Consider the following 27,163-nt stretch of genomic DNA (forward strand, 5'->3'; position numbering starts at 1 on the left):
AAACACAGTAACAGTAAACACAGATCTAAATATTATAATATTCACCATATATCTAGCAACAGTTCAACTGCAATGTGAAATTTATGCAACAATAACAAACTAATATGTAAGAATTTCTTACCTTATCTTTCTTGTCTTCAAATCGCGTTCTTCTTCTGGGGTAAAGCCAATGTAAGCTCACGACGCGTCTTTCAATCTCGACGAAAAGCAGAGACTGATGAAGTGTTTTGTTTTTGAGGTAATGAGCGCGTTCGCGTTCCATGTGGAGATTTGCATGTGAATATCTTTTGCGCGAGTAGGCGTGGTCAAATTAAAACTAATTAGGAAGCGTTTGAGAAGCTGGACATCTTGTTGGTTTTATACAAATTACTTAAACAGAGAATATTTGTTTTCAGTTTGAATCCGATCATTTAAAAGTACACACTTAAAGGGTTACTTCAGGATTTAGCATTAAGCTTTGTATTAGTAGAAAACCTGTAGTATTTTTGAATTACCATGCTTTCCACCCTCATATCCCCCTGAGAGGAGAGATTTATGTATTTTTTGTCTGGAAAAAATCCTCCGATGACGCAAAAATCGTCATTTTGCGTCATCGGAGGATTTTCTGGCCAGAGGCTAAAGACTACAGCCAGTAGATGGCGTTGTTCCGCATGTTTTCAGCCCGCCCATACAGGGTGGGATGGGATCTCACTCACAGAATGTAGGCTACACACAGTCAGCCGTCTTTCTTTGGAAGCTAAGCTAGCAGGCTCTTGTTCTGTGGAGAAAGCTGAATAGTAGGAGAAAGCTGAGTAAGTATGGGTAACCATCCTCCTTTTCCCGGACATGTCCGGCGGGCGAGGATCGTTCAAAATGTCCGGGATTCGGCTTTTGCTTTCTGCGGTCGCCATTCATTGTTTACATGCACACCTCATGTTTCAATCTAACTGAATTCATTCCGATCGGTGAATCTGAATGTAGTGTTTACATGAACGCTAAACAAGTGATCGGTTGATGTGCGTTTTAACATTGCTAAGAAAATTCCCGCACCTCCGTTGCGAGACCGGCGCGTCTCAGTAATGACGCCACCGGCCTCGCGCTGTTCTCCCGCGGCCGTCAGCCTCGTCCTGCTCACCACAGTAAACATAATGAATGGCGACTGTAGAACGCAAAAGCCGAATCCCGGACATTTTGGGCGATCCCGAAATCCCAGGCAGACTCGTCACGGAGACTCACTAGTAGCCTAACCTTGTTTTCAACTGCGCTGTCTTACCGGTAGGCGTGGCCTCCTAGGGCAGCGAAGCAAGTGCATTCTGGGAGTTGTTGTCTTTCATCCACATAAGCCAAAAATACATTTTCTGGCTTTTCTCAGTCTAGAAAGCTCCAAATTAAAAAATTTCTTCACATTTCTTCTACATAAATGACCTATTTTAAATACACATTCATCTTCCCAGAGGTGAAGTATCCCTTTAAATGTTTATAAAGGTATATGGCTCATAAATGTGTGACAAGTATTCACTGAGTTTTGTTTCAGTTTATAGACGTGCTCAAGAAAAAAAAAGTTCACCGCGACGGAGAGGCAGAACGCACACCCTGTTTATTTTCTTTATTTTACAAAAGCACAATGTTTTGATTTGATTGTAAGTGGACACATACAAAAGTAGAAATATCACATATTCTTTTTTTATATTTCTTTTTTCTGTATGACCATAAATGACGGAGTAATTTAAGTTTAAAGTGCTACAATGTGAAGAAAATCCAGCAAAACGCGCGGGCGCGTTTGCCGACCTCAGAGGGTTAATATGAGTTCCCCTAGCCTGCCTATGGTCCCCCAGTGGCTAGACATTATGATGGGTGTAAACCAAGCCCTGGGTATTTTTGAGAAAATGAAAGCTCAGACGGGCGAATCTAGAATCTTCCCTTTATGTCGTCATAAGGGGAAAGGTCAGCTCCACTTTCTCTTCTTTGCCGCAAAGAGAATTTGGCCCGCCCATGAGAAAATGAGCTGCGCGAGAGCGATATTGGTTTTTCCTCGAGGGACATCATGGCTTGCAAACGAGCGAAGCACGGCAGTTGCTCAGTGTTTGGTTGTACAAATGAACACAAAAGTTTTTTTTTGTTTTTTTTTATCCGAGCCTCTGAAGAACCAGTGGGTTATGTGAATTTCTGATGTGTAATTGTTCAAGTTCAGACAGATAATCTTTCTCTCAAAGTCGTTCAATACTGTTTATGCATCAGTAAATCAAGCCAGTGACTAAACGATCAACTTCACGTCGTTTCTCTTAGTAGGATGAAAATAATCTTATTTAAACTGTGATTAATATACAGATAGCGATCAAAGAACAATCCCTTTCCAATCGCCCAAGCTGTCAATCACACAGCGCGAGTTTCTCGACATTTGCCAAAACTCGTTATGAAATCAATGACGCTGTTACACTGCACAACATAGCTCTTACTGTACTTACCTCATGTTTGCATTGGCGAAAGCATTAATGAGAGTACAGAAACTGCATTGCAATGATAAGATCTTCATTCACGCGATCAACAGACTGTCATCTGCTCAATGCTCGTCACAGCAAGCCTTTTATGTGATGGGAATAGATCTAAATACTTAAAAAAACTTCTCACGATTCATTAATCCCGATAGCTGTAATAGTAAAAGTTTTCGAGAGAGTTCCACATGTAAAGCGAGATATTTCATATGCAAGCATGTCAGCCAATCACAGCAGTGGGCGTTTACACTGAAGTCTCACAGCAGCCAATCACAGCAGTGGGCGTTCACACTAGGATTGGGCGGTATTATGGTAATATCGGATACCGCGGGATCTTAAAATAGCACCGGTATCAGTTTCAATACCGTCATTACCGGCACTTATATAGCCTATAATATATATAATTAATAATTATTGCCTAAAAAATGCTTATGTGTGGTTGCAGTTTGGCAATATTTCTGGTTCCAACCAAATGAGAAGGGAGAGGCGGTAAATACTGACGAGGCAATTTGTAAATTGTGCAATAAAAAGGTGACCGCGAGAGATGTAAACACCTCTAACCTAATGTCGCATCTCCGAAACAACCCCCACTCACTGCTGACAGGATGCATTTTGTTCTCGAGGTCATTAAATAAGCGCATTAAGTTTCGTATTTGTTAAAATATTATAATGTTATTTTTTCCATCTTTGTTGATTATGAAAAGTGAACAGCACAAATAAGATGGGATGCATCGGGAGTCAGACGATTTGACCACTTCAATAAATTTCGTTTTGTAAAAGGCCTCTTTAAAACGAATTTCGTTTTGTGTAAATTGTATCTAAATTTTAATAAAATTTTCATCAACCAATTGCCTGGATTTAATATAATCATGACATGATGGGCGCTGGCATGCCGCGGTCACTTGCATTGAAATCTCATAAATTAACCGAAACTCAGTGCAGGCTATGCCTCACAGACATGACAAATATACAGTATATAAATAAAGCTTGAAATTTCTTTAAACGAAACAATTAAAAACGAAAGAATACTCACTGATTAGGCTAAGTAATCCATGATGTGCATTTCTCTCTAGGCGCGTTCATACGGAGATGCGATCGTCAATTTCATTAAACGAAACAATTCAAAACGAAAAGAAATATAGTCTGATTAATCAATGGTGTGCATTTCTCTCTATAGCGTTCACTACAGAGATGGCGATCGTCAATTTCTTTAAACGAAACAATTCAAAACGAAAAGAAAAAGGCCACTCTCTGATTGTGTAATGTGCATTTCTCTCTATAGGCGCGTTCACAACAGATCGTCAACTTCCATCTTTGCAGAAAAGTTTTATTAATAAAAATCAATGGACACGCGTCACCGGATTACAAAGGCACTTCTTGCTTGTTGCACGCACACAAATATTATGTTGAATAACGCGGGCTCGGGCTCATAATAACAGTTAATGCCGTCGGCCGGACTCAGACACAACGTGCACGGGTTGGGCTTGTTTTTTGTTTGTTTTTTTTGCCCGATCTGGCATTCAGTTTCTGAACGGTGTAGGCACAAGCCAACAGTTTGGTGACGCCGTCTGAGCCCATTATGTCATAATTTTTAATTAGTCACGGTAATACCGTATACCCCGGTAAAATAGGGAGGAGGTTTGACGGTATCAAAATTCGAATACCGCCCAAGCCTAGTTCACACTGAAGTCTCACAGCATCCAATCACAGCAGTGGGCGTTTACACTGAAGTCTCACAACAGACACGCCCCTTCAAACAGAGCGTTCAAATCAGAGGCTAAAATCAGGCTTGGAAATATGCCTTTTATTTCTAAATTATAACAACTTTTGATAAAAAAAAACATACTAACATTATAAGGGCACCCCAGGAAACATTTAAAATAATAAAATAATCCATGCAATGGGACTTTTAAGTAAAATCTTTGGTTTAATTCTGACCAGAGAGTGAATGTTAAAGTAACATGATCTTTTATGGTGAATTTGGTTAACTAAGTCAGTGCTTCTCAAACCTGTCCTGGGTCACCCAACACTGCACATTTTTGATGTCTCCCTCATCTAACACACCCGAATTAACTCAGTAGTTCATTAGTAGAGACTGCAATATCTGAATTGGGTGTGACTGAGAGACATCCAAAATGTGCGATGATGGGGAATAATATATTGCATTAATATATTACAATATATTGAATAATGTTGAATAATGTAATGTACATGTTGAAAACATGTAAAGTCTAATTGGTCAAACAAAAATTTTGTTCAAAAGACTCAAAATTCCCATCCAAATAGTTGCCTCAATTTTTTAAGTTAAACCAAGGCAATATTTTTTAGTTTGGAAACCTGTTGCCTTTAATTTCTCAATTATTTCTAACACATTCTAAAGCAAAATATTGCTTTGGTTTATCTCAAAAATAATTGGGGCCAATAATTATGTTGTTAGACCAACATAACTTTCCTTGTAAACTCAACCCAAATACTTTGTGTAGCAAAAACATAACTCAAGTGAAAGTAACACATGAATACACATTAGTGCAATAATAAATATATTGTCACATATTTTTCAATATATGAAAAGTGACTATTCCTTATGTATTATTCATTATATAATAATATATTAATGTAATATATTACTCTGTATATTTCCAATATATTTAAACCATTTAATATATTGATCATAAATACGTATGCATAAGGGGACATCAGCACAACAGCATGCATTTTAACCAGAGTCCTTGCTGTTTTCAGATTGGCAGGGTGTCATCTCACAGATCAGCACTGTGACATTTTGGCCTCAGCTCTACAATCATCAAACTCCCCCCTGAGAGAGCTGGACCTGAGTAACAATCACCTGCAGGATCCGGGAGCAAAGCTGCTCTCTACTGGACTAAAGAGTCCAAACTGTCAACTTAACATACTGAGGTTTGTGTTTCACACTGATGATAATTAGTACAGACCCCCGTCAAGCATGTCTAAGAAGAAATAATTTTTTGGGAAATAGAAAATTGTTCTGTTTTTCCCTTCATAAGCCTACCACAAATCTAACTGCCCTCTTGGAGATGTGTATACAGTGGGGTCCAAAAGTTGGAGGCAAAAAGTAAAAATGTGTATATTCTGCACTGTTTTATCATTTTATTAACATATTTTCATGACAAATGACCCTTTTCTAAGCCATGTCTTTTAAATTTTACTGACCAATCCTACATTAACATTACATAACATGACATCCTAATTTTTTTCCGGACGTTTTGCTTTTTTGCTTTGTGTTTGGATAATTTTAAATGCAAACAAAAATAATCCAAAAATATGCTAATTTGTTTTTGTTGGGTCACCCAAAATAGTGACACAAGGTTTCTAGAAATACAATTTTTTTTCCCCCTTTTCCAAATCTTTAAACCATTAATGCTGTAGACATGCTGTAGATGTTTCTGTGACATCCACTAGCTAGATCTCCACCAGAGGACATTCTTTCTGACTCTTTCACCTCTGTGCGGGACGAGGGGGCTCCTGTCTTGTGGGCGGAGATCGTAGTCCTACTGGCGAAGGACTCTATAGAGCTCGTCCCTCCAGCCGAAATGAAGACAGGGTTTTACAGCCCCTACTTAATCCTTTGGCATATGGCATCCACAGCCGCAATAACACCACTTGGATTGCTTCATATGAGGCCACTTCAACACTGGCTTCACGGCCGAGTCCCGAGATGGGCATGACAATGCGGAACACACTGGGTGACAATCACCCTGGCCTGTTGCCAAACCTTCAGCCCGTGGTCAGACCCTGTGTTTCTACGGGCAGGAGTTCCCCTAGAGCAAGTGTCCAGGTTCCTGTAGTCTCCACGAATGCCTCCACCGGCTGGGGTGCCACGTACAAGGGGCATGCAAGTTCGGGTTTTTGGACGGGTCCCCAACTGCATTGGCACGTTAACTGCCTCGAGTTGCTAGCAGTACATTTTGCGCTGGCTTCAAATTGCCGCTATGGGACAAACACACACTGGTGCGTATGGACAGCACTGTGATTGACATCAACAATCAAGGTGGTCTACACTCCCGCTGCATGTCGCAGTTCGCCCGCCACCTCCTCCTATGGAGTCAGAAGCATCTGAGGTCACTACATGCACGTCTTTAGTGTCGATTCTATATGCTTTTGAGTTTAATGTAACCTTTTTTATTATTTTAGCACCTCCAGACCGAAATCTAAAATCATCTGCATTTGTGACATAGAATAATTTTGTCTTGTTGGGAATGTTTGTCCCTGTTTTTGTTTTTATTTAAAATCTTGTTTATTCTGGATATTTGTGTTTGGTGTTAAATAACTTTAATGTTCAAAAGCAGAGATTGTGTCAATACTACTGCTTTTGTGTGTGAGACTGTCATTGACTGCTATGTGTTTTTGAACTAAGTTTTGGACACTAACATGAACACTTTTGTTATAGATCATCTGGCTGTTTTATGACTGAGGAAGGTTGTGCTGCTCTGGCATCAGCTCTGAGTTCAAACCTTTCACACCTGAAAGAGCTGGACCTGAGTAACAATGACCTTCAGGATTCAGGAGTGAAGCTGCTCTGTGTTGGACTGAATAGCCCAGACTGTCAACTCATCATACTTAGGTTTGTGCTTCATAGAAAAAAAATTAGAAAATTTTAAAAGTCTAAAAATGACAAACATTTTGACTTGTTTGTGGTAGTTTAATTAATACACGGTTTGATTCCATTATGCCAATTATATAATAATCTTCTGTCAATTAAGGATAAAGTCTATCATGATCTAACATGTCATGAAATTAACCCTTAAAGACCTTGAACATTTTTGGGGAAGTACCGATTCTGTACTTTTCTTTGTTTTTCTAACCCATATTAGCAGTCAGCATCAAGTGCCATATATCATTTTAACCTTTTCACACGTAAGTTTTAAATATTCTGGCTGACCCCCAAGCTTGAGTTTTTCAAGGCGAACGTATCACTTTATTGTTTCCATGGTGACACGTCATTGCTTGTCACGTGACAGACCGCAGCCACAATAGGCCTATTTCACAAGATGGCGACCGAGACCGGAAGTAGGGTAGCGATACTTCCGGTCGCGCCACCGCCCGCTACGATCGCCATTCATTCTCAAAATGGACTGTGAACAGCTTGTTTTCTCTGTCATTAATATATCTGACAAAAGTAAGAATAGCAGATGTTGTTCGTTTTGTTTATAGTTTTCAGGGAGCTGTGACAAGATCGAAATTGGACAAAGGTTACAAATTATTCTTGACGTTTGCTTACATTAAAAAAAGTTCCATTCATTTAAATGGCATGGCACTTGATGACTAAGCTCACACTTACTATAGCTAAACAACATAAATAAATAAATTGAAATGATGTCTGATTGTAGGCTATGTTTGAAATCTAATGGCTTTTGTTAAAATTTCATGTTATGAAGTGTTAGTTTGTCCCGGAGATTGCAGCAATCTTCACTAGTGACTAGAAAATAGCTCATTTTTCATGTTACCACAATGAATGAAACTAAGAATTGTACATCTTTACAGTGAATTTGACTTAACGTTGCTAGTAGGTCTAATAATGAAATTAAGGCAAATAATTAAAAAAATGGATAGACTAAAAACATGAATGAAGTGAGTGATATTACATGTTTTAAAAAATCATAATGTTACAAAATCACATTTTACTGTCGGGTCCCCTTATGAAAAGAAAATATATTTCCCTATATATGAATGATCAATATATGAAATGGTTTAACTGTATATTTTGAAAATATACAGAATAATATATTGTGTTAATATTACAATATATTGAATAATACATAAAGAATTTTCATACATTTAAAAATGTGAGACATATATTTATATCATAATGTATGCAATTGTATATTCAGTAATACACTTCATAATATATATACAGGGATTAAATTTCTCAGTCGCTACGAGAGTATACGACGGATTTCCGTCAATATCAGGGATGTGATCAAAGCCTGGAGTGGAGCAAAAGTATGTTCCTCTCTCCACTCTAAGCGATGTGTTATCACTCCGCTCCTGATCCACTCCGGGGTTTCCAGTCCCGCTCACGGAAAAACTGCTCCGTGTTCACTCATTTTTAAGAAAGTTACAGAAAACAACTTCTACAAACAATTTTAATTTGCCAACAGTTAATAATAATAAATAAAAGTGCATGACGTGCAAATCAGATAACAATCAAGTGCAATATAAACATGTTTTGTCAGGGCAACACTCCCGAACCGGCATCAACACTCCATTTTCAACATCTGCTTCCTCCTTCACACCACAGACACGTCTTTTTGCCGTCTGTGTCTGGCGTGATTTAACTTCTCCCCAGTTGTTCCATGAAAACCTGCAAAGCACGGCCTGCGGTGTAAGATATCTTTGACCGGACTCTCGTAGACTCGTAAGTTACACGGACTTCATCCTCCGTGAAGTGCTTAACACACATAAAAGTGCCCCTCTTCTCTCGGTATAGCTCAAATCCAGCGCTTTTTCAACATTTCGTCACAAGGAAAGCTGTGCAATTATAAATAGGGTTGTTTCTTCTATGAGTGCAAACATAAAAAGGTACGCAACAGAACTGGCCGCTTTTAGCCTCCGCATTTGTCCTCCGACTGCTACTGCTAGTGCTTTCACCGGAAAAGAGTTTACCCTACTTCCGGTCTCGGCGGCCATTTTTGTGAAATAGGCCTATAGCGCTGAATGACTGATGATCTACGTTTATTTCATTTTTCCTTTTTTATTCAAAATATTCACAAATTTGTTAGCTATAGCATGAAATATCTGATATTCCGATTGTCAAATATGTGCAAGTGGAAGTTTTGTTGTTGGATGTAACACTTTTATAACGAGCACGTTAATTGAGTTATATGCGTGCTGGGCGCCGTCATGTTATTTTGTGCTGCATTCCAGAGAATCGGATCTGTTGGATTTACAACACGTGAATTCATCCACTTCTCCCGAAATACATGAACGTAAGTGGCCGGTGAATTGGGAGAAGAATAGAATTAACTTTACAGTTAGTTACACAATGTGTATTTGATATGAATAAATTGTGTCGTCTAATTATAATGGTAAGGATTTTTATTGCCGCTTCCATAGACATCAGTGTGTATTTTACAAACACTAAATTTATTGTTTTTTAGTACTTCTGTGAATTTAAATGTTTGAAACCTAAAATAAACATTATGTGGCTTGTCTGAAACCTGAAACCTAAAATAACATTATGTAGTTGAAAAAACACTGAATAGTTGTGATATACACAAATCCGCCGCAAACTCTATGGGCGCCGCCATCTTGCCTGCCGCCATTACTGCGTGCCTGCGAAGTGTGAGGGTGTGACACTTGCCGGTGTCCTCTAATGACATTTCAATGAAAGCGGATCCTGGGGCTTAAATATTGTGATTGTCAAAACATTTTAGTTACTAAACTGAATTTTATTAGGTTTAGTGACAACATGTTGCAATGTTTATATTATATGGTACAATTTCTGGTACGTTTTTTTTTTTTTATTATTATTGCTTGAAACAATTTCAGGATTTCAATTCAGTTCAATTTGTTTTAATATTTACTAATTTGGGTAAATATTAGGTACACAAGATAGGCGTTATTTTTTCTCAAGAAAAAAAATTCTCACCTAATGCTGTACGTTAATAGCCTGGGTGCCAGCCCGAACCCCGCCCACAATATTTTTTGGTCGGGAAGTTCGGTCTGGACTCGCTCCGTTGAGGAGCTATTATGCCCGAACAAAAATTGTTCGGACCAATCAAATTGTCAGGGCGGGCTTTATACGATGATGGACAGATAAGCAACGGTAACGTCATCATCCACGTCATCAACGAGCGCTTGGGTTGAATTCAAATGACTGCCGCTGAAGAATTGAGATTTCACGAGTTCACGCTTACAAATAAGTCAGATAGAATAAATGCATATTTGGCGTGCTGTCTGAGGAGAGGCTTCGGGCTCGGTATTCGGCCCGAACCCAAAGTACTCCCCCCGTATTCCTGGCTGTGGAAGAACAAACCAAGAGTGAGTGCAGGGATGCTGAAAACTGTCATGTTAGGTGAGTTGACCGAGTGAATAAATATATGCTTTCCTCTCATGCTGATAGACGGTTGATTGGATTGATTATTTGAATGTGCTCCTCCTGAAATTTGTTTATAAAACATCATGTGTAGATTCCGCCATCGCGTCTGTTATAGAAGATATCGACAGCGCATTAATTTTAAAAGAGGAACAGAGAACCGCGATCGGAAACATGAATGAAAAACATACGTCACTTACTCCGTTGCTCTGATTGGTTGTAGGTCTATCCAATTGAGTGCAGAGGAACTTTTTTTCCTGGTTCGGTTGAAACACGCCCCATAATCAAAGCTCAATGGAGAAGTATCAGACTCACATTCTGACTAGAATTGAGTATGACGACGTCAGGCTAGTACGTTAAGTTAAACATACAGAGATCCTTCAGCTGGCAGTATTATTTAAGGTTAAAAATAACTCAAATTAAATATAATGCGTTTTTCTTTATTATAATAACAACTTTATTTAATGCTATAAGAAAACATATAATAAATATGTAATATAGTACACATATTTAGCTAAATACTCTCTATAGCTCTTTTTTTCTTTCCTGAGGTAAATGTTATGTGACATAATTGTTCTCTAGCTGTTTTGTTGACCCTTTCCGCGGTTAAAAAAACACTGATTGATCGATATTATGTATGATGAATATACATTTTGGTAGGTTATGCTATGTTTCTTTTAACATTGTTCATTCGTGTTTATTTACTATTAAGTTATGATCGGTTCACGTGCCATAGGGATCTGTCACGTCACATTTACAAACGCCAAAATATTTATTGTTTGAATTTCATAATAAAATTGACAGAATGAGAGCTGAGCTTTTTTTTTATTTCATAACTAACCTGCCTAGTAAGTCTGTCGGTCTCCGTGTCCTCTTTGCTTCTCGATTTTTATGTGCGTGAGAAAATGGATGTGTGTCAATTGCGTGTGTCTCACGGTGAAAGCGTGAGAGTTGGCAGCTTACAGGTATTCAACATTATTTTATTAATCATCTGACATGCGAGCTTCAGAACCTAAAGTACAGGGCATTGATTGAAGGTCAGAATTACATGAGCTCCGGATGGATTGGCCAGATACTTGCATACCTTTGCAGATGAGCTCACTTTAAAAGGTGTCGTGCGGTTTTCACAGGCAGTGAACTCGTACCATAATGTGTCAGTAACAATATAGAGAGAAAACTGCAAAGTTCTCGAAGTAGTGTGTGACTGCATGGCCGGCCGAGGGAAGTGTTGTAGCCATACAGCAGGGCAACTGTACAAAATTAAAGATGAATAGATAAAAATAACATTTCGTACAGCTACATCTGCTACAGCCGCCTACAGGACCAGCGCTACTTCCTTAGCAGCAAGGCACGCAGTAATGGCGGCGCTGCTTTACTTCCGTGTTTCGCCGGATTTGTCTATATGACAAGCGCTGAGCACGTCCGTCTCTGTCTCATCGTCAGTCAACGCACAAAAGCACATTTGAATTTAGCAGTTGATCATGTGATGCACTAACCGGTCTAATCACACTGGTGTGATTGTACGCTCCAGGGACCAGCCTAGAATGTGATCGTATGTGCGAAAGGGTTAAACAGGAGAACTTGAAGTTTCGATCTAGCTAATTTAAAGTGCCATTTTTCATTTATTTTGTCTGGGAACGGATGAATTTACCAGATTTAAGAAAAACAACAGCAAGTGTTGTTGTTTTTTTTTTTTTTTTATACTAATCTCAAACAGAACCTCCTGAAGCTTGGATTTTTTTTTTCTTTAGAAAGTTATACTTGGATATTCTAGATTTCCAGGTGAAATTTTGTCTACATGTAACAATCCCTAAGCAATTAATAGCCATTTATTACAACGTCATTATAGGCGCTTTTCATTGAAAAACTGGTGGTTTTTTTTTATTACTGACAATGTAGATGTGTCCAAAAAGAGTTCAGGAGGTAAAGTAAATAGAAACATTGTTATATAATAATAGAACACTGAGACAAAGTGAAATGATTTTCACAAACTATATAAGGAGTATTTACAAATACGAAACTGAACTCTTGGCTGTGCCAGTTATCTCTGCAATTAATGCAATTCCTTTGGGACATTGTGTAGTGACTCATTTGAAAACATACCTTTCAGTGCCTCATCTGATGTGTAAAGCAGTTTTATACTTGTTTTTGATTTTTCCGATAGTGCTCAAAATAAACAAAAATCGGCACACTGCTAATTCTGCTCCCAAAGATTTATTTAAAGGAACACTGTGTAGCTTTTCAACCTTCATAATATATTTCCAAGACCCTTGTGATGGTACATCGACTTACAATAGGTTGAATGACATGTCTGCATAGCCTGACGGGGTCTGTATCGCTTTTACTGGCACTGCGTAACTTCGGGGTTCGGGTAGTAACCCGAGCACAAAAAGAACTACAAAATTTGACTGCTTTACGGCATACGTCACTTCCCCCACCACTTCCTCAAATTTGGACCTGAGAGGCCAACCAGCGTTTGTTTTCGGCTTTCGTGCGTATGTTTTTGTCATGGGGGCTGTTTACACCTGGCCACTTCATGCGTTTTCTCAGATCGGATAGCTATCCGATCGTGAAAAGACCAGGTGTAAATGTCCTCCGAAACGCATTCGAGACGGATTTGAATCCGATTGCTCAAACCACTTCAGGAGGAGGTCTGTGCCGCATTCCAGACGAAACTGGACAAGTGTAAATGCATCTGGTTGTTGAAACCACATATGTAAATTGTAGGCTACTCCTCCCAAAAATGCTAAAGAAATAAATAAATAAACGTGTGAAAGCGTGTTATAGGCGTTATGTAATGTTAATGTAATGTAATGTACTGGAACACGCATCACCGCAGATGAGAAGCTGAACATCTATTCATCAAGCCAACGTGCAAACTATCGCAAATCAAAGTGAAAGTAAGTCGCAGACGCTTAACACACAATCATCATCATCATTAAAAGTAAAGAAATGAAATGATCTTACCAGGGCTGTTACTGTGTTACTGCTCTCTCTTATTGCGGAGGGGTATTTACGACAGTGCAAGTATTCTACAGCGACTCTAGGGGTCGCTGTTTGACAAAAACACAATTGTTACACATTGTGCCTTTAAAAAAAGCAATGTTTCGACCCAAAAGGGTTTTCCTCAGGCAAGCAACAATCATAGACAGATACAATTTATATCAGTGTGAACCATCACACCTGACCTCATTAATGAACTAATTACTCAATCATTCCATGCAGTAACGACTTAATCACACACAAGCTACGTTTACATGACACCTTTTGGTTCAATAGGAATGAAATCGATACGATTGATGAATCTGAACATGGTGTTTACATGAACAATAAATAAAGTAATTGGGTTGATGTGCGCATTTATATGTCACAAGTTTCAAATCGGAATAGATTTTTTGACATGCGCACACTGCACAAATATACAGAGTTTTCCGCTGTTCGCGCATAACTATTCTCCTCTATTGGTTCTTTTTTTTGTTTTAAACAGCAGACGTAATATTAATCCGTCTCTGGTCATGATTTGGAGACAATGAGCATATTAACCGTTTTGCCGTGCTGCTTATATTTATCAAGCAGTAAAAATGCCCCTCCCCGCACGTGAGACCAACTAAACAATTTAATTACACTTCAAATATTTTTTTTCCAAAGGTGGTTTCTGTCATTTACTGTAGTTTTTATTACGCTGATGTAAATTCAAGTGTTTGTTTTTAAAATAAGTTTGTTTTTAGTTAGTTATTTGATGCTATAAAAACGGTGGTGTGACGTCATGATTGACAGCTCTGATTGACAGGTTCTCTGAGCGAAGTAGTCACTGAAGCACCAACAGACTTTTTTTCAGGATCTTCGGAGGACTGAGGAGATTGGAGCTTTGAATTTAATATTTATATTTCTATAATTAATTATTTCACACCGAGAGTGAGGGTGCTTTCGCGGCTTTACTTCCTGCTCACTACTGCGCAGGTCTGGTCCCGAGATCGCTACTGCGCAGACTCAAGCCCCAAGATGTCAGCGCCATATCGGGACACTGGCGGCTTCACTTCTCACCAATGGAAGAGATCGAAAGCATAGAGAAAGAGAGCATATTTTTTTACAGTCTATGATGTAAACGCAGCTACAGATACTTGATATATGATCATGAACCAACGTGATATCGAAAGAAAGAGAGACAACAACAACCCAAAAAAAGAGAAAAGATATTCACAAAAAGATTTTCAAGTCAAACTCCATATTTAAACCTTTTGGAGAAAGAGTATTAAGTGTACGTATATAAAAAGCTTCCCTCTGTAGTAAGAGGGATAGTATTAATGTCACCACCCCTTCTGGGTACTCTTACTAGTTCTATACCAAAATTATAACGAAATTATTCACTTAATTTTTAACTGTTTCCCAGAATGGGGATGGCTAAAAGTATGACATTTATTTGTAAAATTACATTGTGCACATTGTCCACACCTATAATTACCATCAGGGACTGAAAAGGGATTGTTTGGATGATCACACCCTTGGTCGGCTCTCACCACCATGTGCCGTAAATTAGGAGCTTATTTATGTACAAATCGTGGAGGATCTTTACAAGAGTGACACATTGTAGGATCTGAACTTAAAAAAAATATGCTAGTGTTTACGCACTATATATGCAAACTCTTTACTAACGCAGAATATTGAATAATGCAAGATAACCTATTATCAGTAGACTTAGAGCGTGTTCTAGCAAGGCATTCTTGCTGATCAGTACCCTCAAAACGCTCTGCTGCCTCTCCAGGACAAATAATCTGCATATCCCCTCTCATGAAACCTTTGACATAAATCTTTACTTTGCTTTTTATACATTTCATCAGATGTGCAAATCCTACAAATTCTTTTAAACTGACTAATTGGAAGACTTTTCTTTAAACGAGTAGGATGAAAACTCTGACCATGTAGTATCGTATTTCTATCAGTGGGCTTTCTATATAAATCTGTCACTAATTTATCATTATCTTTAATGACTAGTAGGTCAAGAAAACTAACTTGGCACTCATCATAATCAATGGTGAATTTAAGATGTTCGCTACTACAATTAAGAAATAGTTGAAACTCAAGTAATTCACTCTCCGAGCCACACCATATAAGAAAAATATCATTGATGTACCGACGCCATATATATAAATATATATATATATATATATATATATATATATATATATATATGTATATATATATGTATATGTGTATATATATATGTTAGGTAAAAAAGGATTAACTCCTGGGTTTAATATACATTCATGTTCAAAATGACCAACATATAAGTTCGCATAAATAGGGGCCATTGTACTTCCCATAGCGGTTCAATTAATCTGTAAAAAATTATAATTTCTATACATGAAAAAGTTTTTTGTCAACACCAATTTTGTCAGCTCGTTTAGACAATCAGTCAGTCCCTCCAGAAAAACGCGATTATGCAATCGCATGATTCAATGCATAATCAGCCAAAATCCGCATATTTATGCGGGGGACGCATTTTTTCAAATATGCCGCACTTTCGCTGCATAAATTGCAGATTTCCGCGCGCAAAATATGCGGGCTTGCATGATTTCATAATCCCCGCATTTTCGTTGCAAAAAGTCACATTTATCTTAGCAGAAAGTTGAAAATTGTTGCGTTTACATCACACAAGCAGCCATTTCCCCTGTTGCCATGGGAACGTTATGAAGTGACGTAATTACGCGACATCATTGAAAAGCTGTTAACCCATACAATTTGTATTATGCATTTCCTGAACATGTACTTGCTAATCAAACACTTTATATGAACAAACTACTAAATCTATAAAACACAATTGGTCTTCCGACCTTTTACTATTGTGTCAATTGATGTTGATATGCGCGAGGGAGAGAGAGCAATACAGCATATTGTTTGAAGGCGGTGAGAGTGCGCGCGCGCGGCCGGGGCGCTCTCTCTCTCTCTGCTTGTTCTTTTATGCGCCCTGTCCACTGATCTAAATAATTCGTTGTTACGACGACTTATTTGTTCCCTCGTTTTAATAAATCGTGGACACGTTGAACTAATTCCCTCCCTCATTTTGATTTAACAAATTACATGGCCACAATATAGTAAAACGAGGGAACAAATTAGTATAACCTGCTGAGGTATTATTAATTCGTGGCCACGAAACAATATTCACCTAAATATTTACCAATTCACAAAAATATAGGTCTTTTTAAATATATTTAAATATTAATATAAACCAAAACGAGCGGGTAAAACTGCTGTAGTGTTTTGTAAGTTTGAGCCATGTGTTGTTTATTAAGGTCTGAAATAAAACAAGATGAGAACTTAAATATTCCCAGCACTTTATGTGATGTAGTATGCTTGCTTATCATAGGAAGTAATAAGAAATGACTCTTTACATTAAAGTAGTAGCCTAGTGAATAGGGTGTTGGGGAATCACTTTTTTTTTCTCTTTCATCAAACCGCAGTTTTTGTAAGTTCCCGCAATTTCATCGCATAAAATTGCATAAATATCCCGCATATTCCATCACATTTTTTAAGAAAACGTGCCGCATAATCAAGGATTTTTGCCCGCAACAATCACAAAAAAACTCTGCGTTTTTCTGGAGGGACTGATCAATACTAGGACTGACATTAGTGAATTTGTCATGTAGAAAGAAATCTATAGCTTTTATACTACCATCATGTGGGATGCTAGTATATAATGATTCTACATCTAGAGTCACAAGAAATGTTTTACTATGGGGCAATTTCACGGACTGAAGTGTTTTAATCATATCCATAGAGTCCTGCACAAAAGAAGGACTTTTTTAACATAAGGTTTGAGAAATGAATCAACAAAAACCGATAGTGCTCTCATGGAAAGCTATTATTTTGTGTTTGTTTTCATGCATGCAAATAGCCTATGCATGCACACACGCACTTACGCAACTACATTCACTGTGTGTCAGATCAAATTTTCAAAGAAAGATGCTATTTGGTGGTGCAAAAGACCAAAACCTATGTTTATTGGTTGAGTAGATGATAGTTTCAACCAATCTGGGGATGGGGGTGGGCCTAAGCATCAACAATCGTTCCTGTTTGGCTCAGAGGAACAAACCACAGTGGTTTCTTTGACTTATCAATGCTGATCAAAACTTGATGACGCAATCACGTTCACTACGGAGCCTCTGAATGTCCAACTGAGACAAACGCTGGGAATCTCCTCTTTACAAGACTTTTTAAAGCATACAGATTGGATTAGCGTTTCAATAGTTATTAAACATTTAAGAACAATAGTTATTTTCAGCCATGGGAGGCTGTCTCTGTCTGGTAAGAGTTAACCCACCTAAGCTTTTTATAAAAGGTCAAACCTTGGCTGTAGTCATAGTCATTAATAGTCATTTTTGACCAAAAAAAAAAGTACAGACACTAAAATAAAATATTAAAATATTACACCAGTAAAAGTATTTAGTACTCCTTTTCAATTTTACTCGTGTAAAAGTACAAAAGTACTTGATTTTTAGTGCATTTAAGTATTAAAAGTAAAAAAAAAAACTGATCAATGAATGTTTATTTTTTTATTTTTATATACTTGTATAGTTTATATTTTATATGTTATACTTTATATTAATTTTATGGTAACACCACAATAATGTTTCTCCTCTGTTTTTGACCATTCACATTTAAAGAACCTACACATAAAAGGTAAACTACAAAACCCAAATAAATGTCACAATCTGCTGCTGGGTCATTTAGTAAAATTAAATAACTGAAATCCATGAAAATGAAATCCATGTGATGTTTGTCATTCACTCTGATAATCAGTTTAAAAGAGTGCAATGAATGAGTGCTATCTGTCACTGCTAATGTCTTTAAAGTCCACCTGAACTGGAAATTTGTGACTGTTTTCTAACTCGAACGGAATATTAAATGAGATAAGAGTAGAGGTCCGGTTCTTGATTTTAGCACCCCTTCTCTCCATCTCTAGCTCACAGCAGACTGATGGTTGGAGGAGGTTTAAGGATGTTCAGCCCAAGCCATCAAACTGACATAATCAGAGAAGAACCACATTCAGGATTGGAAACAAATGTTCACATTCTGATTAAAGATTACAAAGACTGTCTTACAGTGCTATGCATAAGTTTAGACACCCATGCTGAAGTTGACTAAAAAGAGGAATAAAAAATCATCTTTTGGAAATTGAACTTAATGCCTTAATTAAAAAAATTAGGAAAAATCCAACCTTTAAGGACACCAATTTTCTTTGTGAATGAATAATGTATCGTAAATAAATAAATGTTCTTCCTTAAAATACAGGGTGCATAAGTCTGGACACCCCTATGTTAAATTCCCATAGAGGCAGAGATTGGCATGGTTTTATTTCAGTTAGCCTAATAGCTGGTTTGATTTGCATTGAGAGATGATCTTATGGAAAGTACTCCATGCCAATCTCTAGGTATGGTGAAGGCTATGTGATGATGTGGGGCTATTTTAATTCCAAAGGCCAAGGGAACTTTATCAGGATGCATAGTATCCTGGATCCATGAAGTAACTGGCCTTTAAAAATAAAAATCTGCCTGCCTCTATGGGAATCTAACATAGGGGTGTACTCACTTATGCACCCTGTATTTTAAGGAAGAACATTTATTTATTTACGATACATTATTCATTCACAAAGAAAATTGGTGTCCTTAAAGGTTGGATTTTTCCAAAAAATTTTAATTAAGGCATTAAGTTCAATTTCCAAAAGATGATTTTTTTATTCCTCTTTTTAGTCAACTTTAGCATGGGTGTCTAAACTTATGCATAGCACTGTACATGGGGGATCTCTCTTGTATTGCTCCTGCATCACATTATATAAACTGCATTAATGACAAAGAACTGATTAAGATATCACAACAATCTATCAGTAAAGGCAAACAGCATGTCTTCTACTTTGGTGTCATAATGTATGCTTTTATTTATTCTGCTTTTAGCGCTGTCAATTGGAGAACGCTGAATAACGCTGAATTAGAGGGGGATGAGTCAAAGTGAAATATCCCAATATAGTGTTACCCCTGGTTACACAGACAATGCTAATGCTAGTCCCAGACTAAAATGCATGTTTGAGCTGGTTAAACTGCTTCCTTGTTCTGTCTCAAGATGCACACCAGTAATGTTTTTTTCTAAGGCACATTTATAAAAGCTTCTTAAATTTCTTAATTGAACTAAGGCCTAATCCTGGCTTAATCTAAGACCTGTCTGTGAAACCAGGCCTTAGTGAATAAATAGTTTGTAAATAGTGACTGTCATTAATTTTAAAAGGGATTAAGACTTCACAAATTAGTGTACGGAGTTTATTAAAAGAAAATTAAGGGGATTGGGCACTTTGTATTCACAATTATTTTTTCTGAATAATTGTTCAGTTCTTTGACAAAGACAAGGTAACAAAACATTCGGGACTTTACTAAAAACAATCGAGGCTTCAACCTCGTTTGCCCACCCCTAGTGCAGCCCCTGCCTCAGGCTATATTTTTACTGTACATCTCTAAGATGAAGCACACTAACATGAACACTTGTTGTTGTAGATTATCTTACTGTATGGTGACAGAGGAAGGTTGTGCTGCTCTGGCATCAGCTCTGAGTTCAAACCCTTCACACCTGAGAGAGCTGGACCTGAGCTACAATCACCCAGGAGAATCAGGAGTGAAGCTGCTCTCTGACACACTCAAACATCTGGACAAACTCAAGTATGTAGAGCAGTAATAGTCATGTCTGATGTGTATTTGAGTGTTAAATTTGAGAAAGACTGAGTTTTCCATTAGAGTCTCTTTATTTTGTGGTTGTCATGAGATGATGCTTTTGTTCTCAAAAAGACTTAGACTGTACATTAATGTATTGCTCTATCCTATTATTGCATACCACAAATAATGTTCAGAAATATTACAACACATAATTATCATTCATAATAAATTAACAGACATAGAGATTTAACATGATGACCATAATAATAATAATATGATTATATGCCTTCAGTCATAGAGAATTTTTTTATTCCACCTGCTCCATAAAAAAAGTCATAATTTATTGGGGCACTGATATGACTGAAGTTATCATCACTGAGTGAACCTAATTTAAACATATTTGTCACAATGAGCAAATTTTCACAAATGTGTTACTGTTATTTTCATATTCTCTATTCAAAAAGCTTCAAAATGATGTATGATTTGTTGGAATCAGACAAAAAAATGACTGAGCTACACCTGTTTGAAGTCAATAGAGTCAGCAAAGTCAATTTTGAGAAAAATCGAGTTAAAGTTGTCTGAAAGTTCCAAAACAAAATCACCTTAAAACCTTAAAATCCCTGGTAATACCACCAAACTTGGCACACACCAAGTCACAACCAAATATCTGTAGGAAAAATATAGATTTTTTTTTCATGATAACACAATTGTTTGATTATCATTGAGACAGACAGCCTATATATTAAGACCTACTGTAACGCACAGATGATGAATTAACAGGTATAATAATGGCTATAATCAGCCTATATATTAAGACCTACTGTAACACACAGATGTAATATAATGTTACACATCAGATGTTTTACCCCAACAGTTAACCAAATATTCACTTAAAACATAACAGATAATGTTTGAGTGAATACTCGCCAAGACAGACATTTTGAAATACTGTAATTCTGGGTGTATGTGTATATCGGGATCGCGCGCTGTCTGAGGCGTCTTTATGCGCACGCTTCAGATCTGTCAGTCAGCGAGAATAAGATCATTCTGTTTACATCAGCATGAGTTTGAAAATCACATTTCATTGGTTTAGACTCATGCCACTGAGAATTCGCTATGAATATTCACAAAGTTGAAATTCTGCGCTTTAAAACAAAACCAAACTTGTGCTGAGAGGAAGCGCCAGTCATCGAGAAGTGAGCAGAGAAAACTGTATTTTGTCACGGATTGAAGGAAAGGTAGGCTACTCCTCTCAGAAAACGTACAAATAAAGATAGTTTTAGATGTTTCATTGCTATTTGGAGCGTTGGGATCGCTAGAGAGGGCTTAATGATCTCATTTTTTGTGAAAACCTCAAATTCTGCCAAAATTTACATTTTTCACTTATTTTGCCTGTAGCTCATAATTAGTCTGTGCACATTTTGACTTAATTTGCCAGCACGGGTCACATTCGTTTACGTTTGTAAGTCTTTAATGATAGAAAATGACTGTGTGCAGCTGTAACACTATTTTTATATCCATGTGTATGTTTGTACCCAAAAGACATGATACAAACAAAACAAACAAACAAACAAATATGTCAAATTAATATTAAGTGCCTGTGTACTGCATGTATGAAATGGACCAGTAGCACAACTGCTAGTGGACGGTAAGTTAACAAACTGAAACTGCACAACAAAATAATCAGTGTTATGTTCTGCTCCATGACTATACACTGTACAACCCAGCAAGTTAAGCTAACTCGTTTAATTTGAGGAAACCGATTATCTCAATTCAATTATTATTATTTTTTTTTTAACAATAGTTATGAGTACTCTGTAGTGTACCTATTTCAATTGATGAAATATATACATATATACATAATATATATTTCTTAATATATACAATCAAACTATACACTGCATTCAAATACTAAAGTATTTGTACAGCTGAAACTTCACTATATTGAGTAAATATAGTGCAGGTGTTTATGGCAGCCTCTGAAAATACCTGCAAGTGGAAATGATTTTCACAAAATGATTATGACTAGAGTAGGGCTGGGCGACACAGCTAAACAATTTATCACAATATAATATTGTTTATATAATATATAATATCATTTCATTTCATATCATACAGTATCAATAATTATTGAACATTTGTATAACCTTTTTTAAACAGACCAGTAGAACAAGTTTTAATTTAAACACTGTATTTTTTAATTTACTAAATTTATTAATGCAAACAACAAATCATTTTAGTTTTAACAGTCAACATCTTTCTTATATATTATCCTGTTAACCTTCACGAGGACGTCGATGCACTGAATCGTTCTTTGTTTAAATTAGTTCAAAGTTACTGTTAGATTTAATGTTATTACCTTGACAAACTGTATCATTAAAAAGATTGAAGACTCGAGCTTCAGTATTTGACGACTATTTTATTCTGAGAAACTTATAGTGACAGTTATGTCTTAATTTGTGTCAGGAGTTATGTATTAAAAAATGAGTCGATACCTTTAATACGAATTATGAGCGTCAGCAGGATCGGCAAGTGCACTTCTGCCGCTCTAGGCGAAAAACAATTGTGCCGCCCCTAGGGCTGATCCGAATACCATTTTTTGAGCTTCGAAGCTTCGGTAGTAATGAACATCGAATATTCGAAGCTTCGGGGAGAGGGTGCTGAACATATTCTTCTCTCTAATAAAGGCAGGAATCTCTGTGTCTGTCCGTTTGCATTTTGATTATTTCGAGAACCGTTCATCCAATCGACTTCACAAGGGAGTGCAGTGTTGCATTTGGTGCAATATAGATGGACATGCGAGACACAACACATTCAGAATGAACAAACTTTTAGTAAACTACAGAACAGCGCGAGCGGGAAGCGGCGCACCTCACGCGGGCAGGGCTTATATGCTCTGAGACACTGCACTAGTGATATAAAACGCACACACACAGGTCTGTTAACTTAAGCAATACTTTTAAGGTAGTCTAATATTTTTCTGACTAACAAATTACTGACAAAGTAAAGGGTAGATTTAAATAAAGAAAAACAAAATTTAAATAAAGAAAAAACAAAATTTAAATAAAGAAAAAACGAAATTAAGTTAAATTAAAACCGAGATTAATTTAGATTGATAATAACGGGTAAAAATGCTAATACATTTTGTTTCTTTTATTCTATTTTCCACAATGCCAAAGCAACGCAGCTTAACCCAAAACCCATGCTCTTGCGCTTCTGTCCATACAAACTCCGCTGTTCTGCACTCTAGCCAGAGAACACTCCCGTTGCAGGAACACTTTAGTAGGCCAAGAAGATATAAGATGGTGTTTAGCGTTTGCTTTAGTTGTGCTCTTGACCCTTGACTCTTTAATATAAACTTTTCTCTGGCTGCTATAATTGTGTGTTTATAAAGCGCATTTGTTGTAGCTAAAAAAGCCATGAGAAAATTAGATCAGGTGATGTTTGCTGTTTATTGATGATGATCTTATTCAGTGTCTAATGCTTTGATTATATAGGACTTGTGGTTTTAAAACTGTTTTATTCATAACAGAAGTCATTTGATTCAACAGCATATCTAGCAGTTTTATTATCAAATAATATACTTGGTTTCTAAAAACTATTTACTGCACAAAAACCTTTCATCTATAGCATTACTTAGACGTACACAGACATCAAGACACAGCGTATGAATCTCAACAATGGTGACAATCAAACAAAATATCCAGATAATCAGATCAAATAATTAATAATAATAATTCGTTACATTTATATAGCGCTTTTTCTGAGACCTCAAAGCGCTTCACATAGATGGGGGAATCTCCTCAACCACCACCAATGTGCAGCATCCACTTGGATGATGCAACGGCAGCCATATTGCGCCAGAACGCCCACCACACACCAGAGGAGAGGAGACAGTGATGAAGCCAATCAGTGTATGGGGATGATTAGGAGGCCATGATGGACAGAGGCCAAGGGGCAAATTTGGCCAGGATGCCGGGGTTACATCCCTACTCTTTTTCGAAGGACATCCTGGGATTTTTAATGACCACAGAGAGTCAGGACCTCGGTTTAACGTCTCATCCGAAGGACGGTGCTCTTTTGGCAGTATAGTGTCCCCGTCACTATACTGGGGCATAAGGACCCACACAGACCACAGGGTGAGCACCCCCTGCTGGCCTCACTAACACCTCTTCCAGCAGCAACCTGGTTTTCTCAGGAGGTCTCCCATCCAGGTACTAACCAGGCTCAGCCCTGCTTAGCTTCAGTGGGCAACCAGTCTTGGGCTACAGGGTGATATGGCTGCTGGCGATACTCCAGCTGCATCATTTATTAAAGCCGCAATGCATGCTGGGAGATATTGGTGAGTTTTGATTGGTGGTACCCAGCATGCACTGCAGCATGAAGCATTTCATTGATTGTCACCATTGTTGAGAGTCATACACTGATTCTTGATGGCTAAGTAATAATGCAGAGGAAAAAGTTGAATGCACAATTTTTTCTTTTTTAAATCCTTTATATTATTTAATAAACAACAGTGCTCTCATGCTGTAAAATTAAATGTATTCTATTATAAAAAAAAACATTAAAAACACAAGTCCTATATAATCAAGGCATTAGATACTGCATAAGATCAGGGATTCGGGCAATTACATGATGATATCACCATCATCATCATCATCATCATCATTATCATTATCATCATCAATAGACGCCAACATCACCTGATCTCATTTTCTCATGGCTTTTTTAGCTACAACAAATGCACTTTATAAACACACAATTTTAGCAGCCAGAGAAAAGTTTATATTAAAGAGTCAAGGGTCAAGAGCACAACTAAAGCAAACTCTAACCACCATCACGGTGACCTTAAAATACAAAATATGATTTCTTTAAACCGGAAATTAAATAAAGTAAATCTGGTTAGTTTTAAGTGAAGCTGGTAATAAGTGTACGGCCATGCATTTCACCTTTTTGTTTGGCACAATGACACCGCGAGCTTCTCCTCCTGTCCATAGTGTCGCGTGGTTATGACGCAATCGTTAGCCTATTTTTACAAAAACTGCTTCTACGGGGCCATAACGTAAGATACAAGGTAATGGAGCCTTTTATACATTTTCGTGTTTCTTTAGAAATAAATAATGGACAAATGGAGTCTTTAAACGCCACAGATGTAAAGTTATTCGCTGTCAAAGTGACGCCAAAATGAATGGGAATGCTAACAGCAGGTGGGGGTCCACTAATCAATGGCGGCGCCCGGGGAAGCTTCAATATTTTATGAAACCTACAGATTCGTCACAGCCATTTTTCACGGATCCATGATTAAAAACGTATGTTTCACCAGTTGTACACACTGGTATGCATAATAAAGCGATTTGTTTTTGTAGTGTATATTCCTGCGTATTTGACGCAATTTCAAAGAAGTTTAACATACTTTAGTGTCAAGCTCAGAAACCACGCTTATGTTAACATGGGGCATTCGGTTTCATTGGATGAACAGACTTGTCAGCGCACTTCAGAAGACGAATCTTCTTCTCAACTTTAGTGTATCATATTTTCCGTAGTGTGTTGTCATGAGTTATAATCACAAATAACAACAGATAGGTTACTACAGTAGCTAGGCTACCTAAAATAAACATAAATTGCAAATTCATTTACATTTTTTTCAACAAGTTGCATTTATTGATCTGCATAGCATATATGGCCTAATTTTATAATGGATCTATTTTTTTTATTTTATATAAAAACACTTATCAGCTTATTTTACTCTGCTGATTATATTAAGATCTCTTTTCTGTACAACCAGCTCTGACGCCTCCGTATCCTTTTCCCTGGACATAAAGCAGCTATGCTTATAGGGTCATGAAGTTAATTATCTCATGAACTTGTAACATTTTCAACAGATTTATAAAAGAAAAAAATATAAAAAAAATAATTTTGACTCTTCTTCTTTCAGAACAACTCTGTATGTAATACTGCATCTTCTTAGAATCATAATTATTTAAATCAAGTGAATTTTATATAGTAATATTGAATTGTACATTGTATCAAGCTTTCCTGTAGCTCAAACATGAACTTGAATGTTGTGTATCTAATGTCTTGTATTGGACATGTAGAAAACACTTTGTCTTTAGTTATTAAAGTCCTGTGAAAAACACTGAGAGGCAACCACAAATTGTATTACTGAAATAAGTAAAACATATGATATAGTGATAATTAATTATTACAAATATATACTGATATATATATATATATATATATATATATATATATATATATATATATATATATATATATATATATATATATATATATATATATATATATATATGCCTACATCACTAACCTCTTAATCATTTGTCATCTCACACGAATAACATGACCATCTCTAAAACAATGAAAGGAAATGCATTATTGTTTGAAATGCTTTTAACAAAAGAAATAAGACACAATGGTCTATCAGTTTTATAAATAAAATGTAATGGGTGTGGGCCTCTTTTTATGTAATATAAATTTTAATTATGCCAGTTCTCTTCATTTGACTGGTACCATGAATCTCATTAACATATTCTCTTTACTTGTTATTCATCACATCATGTGCTTTCATTATTGTCGTCTGCTAACCGTTAGGAACAGATTAAAAGGTCTATAAATTAAGTGTTGTTGTTAGGCCATATACTGCCACAGCAAATGGATGCAATTAAAGTTAGACCAATCAAAAACTTATAACCAATATCCCGATCGCTGCTCAAGAAAGGAGCGTGATTATATAAAGAGGAGATGTGAAAATTTCACAATGAAGGGTGATGGTGTGTTAAATTGTTCTTAAAAAGATAATACAACTGTGACATTTATTTACTAATATAACAAACATGATTTATATTAGATGGAGAGCAGCATAGGTATGAAGGCCAAACTGGCCAATGGGTAAGAAAAATGTATAC

General features: G+C 37.0%; 1 protein-coding gene across 1 annotated transcript in view; it reads left to right on the forward strand.

Moving 5' to 3' along the window:
• LOC311294900 (uncharacterized protein) overlaps positions 1 to 27,163 on the forward strand; it is a 151,006-nt gene that overhangs the window by 112,607 nt on the left and 11,236 nt on the right. Inside the window, exons 8-10 of the mRNA XM_084415962.1 lie at positions 5,214 to 5,387; positions 6,898 to 7,071; positions 20,085 to 20,246. Coding sequence (XP_084272088.1) covers positions 5,214 to 5,387; positions 6,898 to 7,071; positions 20,085 to 20,246 — 510 coding nt within the window. The remainder of the gene's footprint in view (positions 1 to 5,213; positions 5,388 to 6,897; positions 7,072 to 20,084; positions 20,247 to 27,163) is intronic.

This window comes from Rutilus rutilus (genome assembly GCF_951802725.1).
Source record: "Rutilus rutilus genome assembly, chromosome: 1".
In the NCBI taxonomy this organism is placed as follows: Eukaryota; Metazoa; Chordata; class Actinopteri; order Cypriniformes; family Leuciscidae; genus Rutilus; species Rutilus rutilus.